Here is a 7,500-nt window from a genome sequence, read left to right on the forward strand (position 1 = left end):
ATAGAGAAATTAAGGCAAATAGACCAGATATAGTTGTCAAAGATCATGAAGGAAAAAGATGCCTTCTAATTGATGTTTCAATACCAGCAGATGACAACGTTTCTCTAAAAGAAATGGAAAAACTTTCAAAATACAAAGACCTGGAAATAGAGATAACTCGAATGTGGAATCTAAAAACAGAAACAATTCCTATCATAGTAGGTGCCTTAGGTATAATAAAAAAATATTCAGACAAATACATAACAAAAATAGCAGGACTTACAAATATATATAACATACAGAAAATTGCACTACTGGGTACTGCACACATTCTACGCAAAACACTTTCAATACAGTAAACATAAGAGCACCACAGCAAACCACAGCACATACCCAAGGCGCACAGAGCTGCGCTCGGTAGTGAAGTGAAAGCATGTTATAAAAATAAAACTACTGAATAATAATAATAATAATAATAATAATAATAATAATAATAATAATAACAACAACAGCAGCAGCAGCAGCAGCAGCATTAGTCAGTGTGGTAGAAGAAAAAAAATGCTTTATCTTTACCTGTTCCCATGTCAACAACTTTTGTGGATCTCAGTGTTGGTTCACGCAAAAAATTTTCTGAATCCCTTGTATCATCATATCTCCAGGCTGATGGTGCAAACAAAGGTAGAGTTTTATTAAAAGGTAAGAACCTCATCCAGTTTGGATAATGGCAGTTGTTATCAAAAAATATGGAACTTCCATTGACAAGGTTAGGGTGAGAGTTAACATTAGCTGTGACACTCATATAGAGATACAACCATCCAGGCAGATTAACAAAATCCTTTGATCGATTAAACCTTTGCAGGATGAAACTGTGAAAGTAGGCTCTATTTAATGCTAAATTGTGCAGATGAACTAATCCAGTTCTGTTGCGATAGAAAACTTTGCTCAAGAGTTGGTTGTATCGTGGTATCTGTGAAACACTGTCTTGACGCAGGAGAAGATCAGCTTTCTGTTTTGAATGGCAGTTCTCTTTAGTGATACGTTTCATATAGCTATCAAGGTGATCAAACTTGTCTTCTTTCTGCCAGTCCCATAGTGAGCTCTGACTAAGTCTTATTGTTCCTATGATGAGAAGCAAACTGTACAGGGTCAGAAGAGATGCTGAGCCAAAGAACTTATATCTTATCGACATATTTCAAGCAAAATACCCAGCACTTCTGTAGCTGGTGAATATCTGCAAAAGACAAGTGTTAGTATGTAGGCAAAAAAAAATTTCCTTCTTGCTAGAGCTGGAAATGGGAAGATTAATGGTTATTTAAGAACAAAACAGTGTTAATTCTAACCTAAGCAGAGTTAAGTAAATATCAAAATTAATCACAGAACCTACACTAAACTTCATCATTAATGCAAAAAATATGAAACCATTTATCACTAATTAATGGTTTCATATTATTTGAACTGAAAAGACTGATAATAAAAAAGGAAAAAAAAAAAAAACCCACACTATAGTCATCATTTGTGAGTATGTATGATTTTGTTGCATGTACCATACTTTTGGTAATTACTTCAGATGCCTATGTAGTAATAAGCAAACACAGGCACACTTTCAGATACCTCATCCCTGACCTAATAAAACATGAAGGAAGTGACAGCTGGAGAGACATAGGTCTACACCTGCATGGGGTTGGTACTCATTCTCAACTGACTACTCTGGAGCAACATGAAATGAAGTACCTTGCTCAAGAATATAACGCACTGCCCAGTCCAAGAACTGAACTCATTACTTTATGATTCTGAGCCTAGTGGTTAAGGTGTTGGACTCATGCCTTCACAACAAATTATATATCTTTTATATTATATAGTAGCTCAGCTTGTGATTTCATACCCACCTGCACATATTTCTGGTACTAAACATTTTCATTCCTTATTTCTTCATTGCCCACAAGGGGCTAAACATAGAGGGAACAAACAAGGACAGACAAAGGAATTAAGTTGATTACATCGATCCCAGTGCGTAACTGGTACTTAATTTATTGACCCTGAAAGGATGAGAGGCAAAGTCGACCTCGGCGGAATTTGAACTCAGAACGTAATGGCAGATGAAATACTGCTAAGCATTTTGCCTGGCATGCTAACGTTTCTGCCAGCTTACCGTCTTTGAAATTTTCATTTCTATTATTGTATTTTATCTGAAGATTAATTATGTGGGATCAGCCAACATTCTATCCCAAGATATAGTTATCTCTAATTCATATTGAAATCATATTATCCTCCAACACTTATGAAAGGATTAGCTAAATTCCTTAGATGGAAGTAAGAGTAGAAGGATTAATAATACTGATTTCAAATTTTGGCACAAAACCAGCAATTTTGGGAGGGGGTAAGTTGATTAAATCGACTCCAGTATTCAGCTGGTATTTATTTTATCAACCCTGAAAGAATGAAAGGTAAAGTTGGCCTCAGTGGCATTTGAACTCAGAATGTATAGGTAGACAAAATGCAACTAAGTGTGTGAACGATTCTGCCAGATTGCTAAAAAAAAAAAAAGTAAAGTTACCTTTGTGACTTTAATATTCTTTGATATTCTCTTTGTAACTTTAATATTCTCCCAAAGAGCCTGAGGGACCTACACAAAGTGGATGTAGGTGCTTTCAAATCAAAACTGGACCTCTTCCTGTTGAGAGTCCCAGATGAACCTACCTCGCGGTGGAAAGTGCAAATGAGGGTAGCAACATCAAACTTCCTTATTCACGAAATGCCACATAACAGAGGAAGCTCTCAATAACAACAGTGTAGCAAAATGGCGGTGCCCCAGCATGGCCACAACTTTGAACTGAAACTGATAAAACAATTTGTGAGTCATGTGGGTTGGTTTCTTGGTTTCCATGGTGTACAAATCCCCCATCTGGATGGGACGCCAGTCCTTTGCAGGATTACTCATTTTTGTCAGCTGAGTGGATTGGAGCAACATGAAATGAAATGTTTTGCTCAAGAACACAACATATTACCTGGTCCAGGAATTGAAACCACAATGTTACGATCATGAGTCCTGCCCTAGAAGGATTAATAATATTAACTCCATACATCTGAGTTTTTTCATAGCAAGGTATAATGATATTTATACCTCTAAAACTATTTTCCTAACAGGTAGTCGCAGGAGTGACTGTGGGATAAATAGCTTGCGTACCAACCACATGGTTCTGGGTTCAGTCCCACTGCATGGCACCTTGGGCTAGTGTCTTCTACTGTAGCCTCAGACCGACCAAAGCCTTGTAAGTGGATTTGGCAGACAGAAACTGAAAGAAGCCTGTTGTATATGTGTGTGTGTGTGTGTTTGTGTGTGTGTGTTTACACTATATATCATTTTGACCTGGCTATTTACAATGCTTGTTAAATTACCACAAGAAAACAAAATAATGACAAAGTTGTTTTACTAAACACTTCATTATTTTCAAAATTAATTGAAACAAACGCAATAAATTTCATTAGAAATGTGGTAACAAAAGGGTTAACAAGGACATTGTTTGATTTGATATATTGGTGATTCTCTATGTAATTTTCTTGAGTTATATGCAGGATTTTTTATTTTGTTACTTATATAAGAATAGAACAGATCTTAATACAATAGAGTCAATTTTAATTACATTAAAAAATCAACAAGATCATTAAAATTTTAGTTTCCAAATGACAATTTATGATTTGGAGTTTTGCAGTGATAAGAACAACATCATCATCAAATTCTGATTAATGTTTCGAGCACCTTATTCCTTTTCTTGCCATATTTCTGTTGAAATATATTATATGTGTTTCAATTAATTTTGGAAATAATAAAGAATTTAGTATAATAGCTTTGCCAACCCAGGTTAACCCTGTCGTATATATATATATATATATATATATATATATATATATATATATATATATATATATATATATATATATATATATATACATATATACATATATATATATATATATATATATATATATATATATATATATATATATATATGTATGTATGTGTGTGTGTGTGTGTGTGTGTTTGTGTGTGTGTGTGTGTGTGTGTGTTTGTGTGTGTGTGTGTGTGTTTGTCCCCCCACCATCGCTTGACAACCGATGCTGGTGTTTTTACGTCCCCGTAACTTAGCGGTTCGGCAAAAAGAGACCGATAGAATAAGTACTAGGCTTACAAAGAATAAGTCCTGGGGTCAATTTTCTCGACTAAAGGCGGTGCTCCAACATGGCCGCAGTCAAATGACTGAAACAAGTAAAAGAGTAAAAGAGTACAAGCACTATTTTGCATCTAGTTAACCTTTATTACAGTAAATGAACCAAATACAACTGTCCTCAAATAAGGACAATGGATTAATATGGATTAACACAAAATTTTGATGAAAGGTTTTAATTTTGATGTCATTAAACCAGGAAGTTTAAATTATAAAACTGGGGGTTAATCTAAGACAAGTTGATATCAAAAGGAAATTAATAAAAAAAAAAATGCATTTTTTAAATGATATTTTAAGAAATAAAAAAAATTATATTCACAATAATTCTATCATTAAGACTGATTTAACCTACAAGAACATCTTTTACTATATCTTTTATTTGTTTTGGTTATTGGACTGCAGTCATGCTAGGGTACCACCTTGGAAAACTACTGGCAGCAGTGGAATTCGAATCAACACCGAATAAACTGATACCTTAAACCAGCATCTTAGATTTCTTGGCCACACTACTATTTGCTACCAAGAATGTTTAAAATGATAACCTGGAAGTGAAGTGTAGTTCAAGGAACTTACCTCATTTCACTGTTGAATAATAGCAAAATCTTTGGTAAAATCCGGTATTCTTTAACACATTCTCTAATAACATTCATGCCATATTGTTTGATGATCAAACTATGCAAAATATTTTTACATAGCAACAAACAGGTGAATCAAATGATAGAAGCTTACACTCGATATATTCACGAAATGCATATTTCAGAATTTTACATTGAATTTCATTGTGACAGAACACTGCATTTAGGTATTTCCTTTCACACAATGGAGCCACCTGAATGACTGAACAAGTATATAGTATTTGCGTGTTTCCCTCTCACTCTGTGTCATCCCCCTCAACTCCACCAAAAACTTCCTCTACTGATTACAATTGTCTTTTCCTTAAACTCTGAGTTAATCCATGTATTGTCTAAGTGTAGAAATCGTCCTGCTCCTGGATGTCACGTACTGGGTGTGTACACAATGCGAACAGCCTAGGTTAACCATTGTTATGAGATATTGATATGTTTTGTTGCTTGCTGTTTGCACAGACTCATGTTTACATGACAGAAGATATATACACATATATATATATATATATATATATATATATATATATATATATATATATATATATATATATATACATATATATATATATATATATATATATACACACACACACACACACACACGCGTGTGTGTGTGTGTATGGATTTATACATAGACACATGTATAAATTATGTTTCAATTATTAGTAGTAATAACAAGAAATATAACAGGTATATATTGTAAATAAAAACTAATGGAGAACCTGCGTTTTGCCTAATACTTCTTTATTCGACTGCTGGAGCTTTAGCAACATGAAGAATAAGAAATTAATGGGAGAAAGGCGATATCCAACAGATATCCAGAACCTTGCCTCCCATTATAAGTCAATATTTTCTATTGGAAGATATTTAAAGGAAGCCACAACTTCACTGAGAATGTTTTTCTCTACACTGTATATCATGTTGACCTGGCTATTTACAATGCTTGTTAGATAACCACAAGAAAACAAAAGTATACTTTTCTCTCTCATGTGACCAAGAAACCTTCTCCTCTTCTAAAGTTGTTGAGTTCTTTTTTTATTTCTTTAACAAGAAGATTTCTTCTAACTTCATGGAATACTTCTACTTATCATTCTTCAACTAGATGATTTTGTAAATAGCATTACCACCAATAAAACTACCATAACTGCTATTCATTTTGCTTCCAGCTCCACACATCTCTTGAACTCCCCTTCTTATTGCAAAGTAATAAGGTTAACAATTCTGACATGTCCTTTCCATTATTCTCACCCAATATACTTCAGAACTATTTATTATCCTCATGAAACTCTGAAATATTTAATCCTCTGGAATCCTACTGCATCAGAATATCTCATACTCTTGATAATCTCATCAAAAACAATGGTGTTGCTCCTGACTTAGCAAAGCCCTCAGACTTATCTAACTTCTTAATTCCTTTGTTAACTTCCTTACCAATCATCTCTTAATAGGAAGGTTTCTTGTAGAACCAGTCAATTACATCAAGCATCGGTAACACTCTCTTCCCATATTTTATTAACCAAGGTCTCAAGTTTATTTCTCATAATTTACTTCATCATCATCATCATCGTTTAACGTCCACTTTCCATGCTAGCATGGGTTGGACGATTTGACTGAGGACTGGTGAACCAGATGGCTACACTAGGCTCCAATCTGATTTGGCTGAGTTTCTACAGCTGGATGCCCTTTCTAACGCCAACCACTCCAAGAGTGTAGTGGGTGCTTTTACGTGCCACTGGCATGAAGGCCAGTCAGGCGGTACTGGCAACAGCCACGCTCAAAATGGTGTATTTTACGTGCCACCTGCGCAGGAGCCAGTCCAGTGGTACTGGCAATGATCTCGCTCGAATGACTTGTACATTAATAACATTCTCACTTTTACTTTTAACAACTCACACTCCTATGAAGATGATAACAAGCTTTCATTTATCAATTTTCCCACATAGTCATTATCCATATACAGTCTTGACATTTCATGGAAGACCAGCACTGCTTCTATGAACAGTTATCTTGAAAGCATTCTCCAATAGTTACGACAATCTTGCCTTCTTTAGCAGCACTAAAGCTCAAACTGTAAACACATCAAGGAACTCAACCATCTCTAGTCATGTACAACACAACTAAAATCTTGAGAATTTATACAAATGCCAAGTTCCACAGTATCTAATGATTTTTAATAGTGCCAACATTTAAATGCCACAGACTAGATAACCTCTTCCAAAATATAATTTAGTTTGAGTAATATAATCATGTGAATGACCAACATGTTAACAAGGCCCACATATATTGAATTGTGCAGTTGTTGTTTCTACACACAAATATTTTAGACTGTATTAAAAATAAGCCATTAAGCTGAACAGGAAAAATTTGCAGACAAACTACAATCACTGATCTACAGATATGCTGTTTCTGTTTCCTGTTTACTCTCTCATTACTTCCACTCCTTTAAACTATAAAAGTTGCTCACTATTTTCACCCCCCACTCAATATTCCTTCAGCCTTACTCCTGTCAAACACAATATGAGACTTTTTGGTTATTTAACCCTATTGTTACCATATTTCTGTTGAAATAAACAGTCTTTGTTTCAATAAATTATTAAAATAATAAAGAATTTATTAAAATAACTCTGTCATTTATAAGCTTGTTTGGAATATAAATTATCATGAAATTCGGA

The 7,500-nt window shown here is 34.4% G+C and overlaps 1 protein-coding gene across 2 annotated transcripts in view; it reads right to left on the bottom strand.

Annotated features, from left to right (window-relative positions):
* LOC106878076 (uncharacterized) overlaps positions 1 to 5,116 on the bottom strand; it is a 25,049-nt gene extending 19,933 nt beyond the window's left edge. Inside the window, exons 1-2 of one of the 2 annotated variants that reach the window (XM_014927169.3) lie at positions 4,776 to 5,116; positions 553 to 1,210 (exon numbers count right to left, since the gene is read on the bottom strand). In XM_014927169.3, coding sequence (XP_014782655.1) covers positions 553 to 1,168 — 616 coding nt within the window. In that variant the 5' untranslated portion in view covers positions 1,169 to 1,210; positions 4,776 to 5,116. Of the gene's footprint in view, positions 1 to 552; positions 1,317 to 4,775 lie in introns of those variants that run through there. The other variant, XM_089349388.1, reaches the window with a different exon arrangement.
* Positions 5,117 to 7,500: the final 2,384 nt, after the last annotated feature.

Source organism: Octopus bimaculoides, chromosome 1 (genome assembly GCF_046866305.1).
Source record: "Octopus bimaculoides isolate indiv1 chromosome 1, ASM4686630v1, whole genome shotgun sequence".
Classification (NCBI taxonomy): Eukaryota; Metazoa; Mollusca; class Cephalopoda; order Octopoda; family Octopodidae; genus Octopus; species Octopus bimaculoides.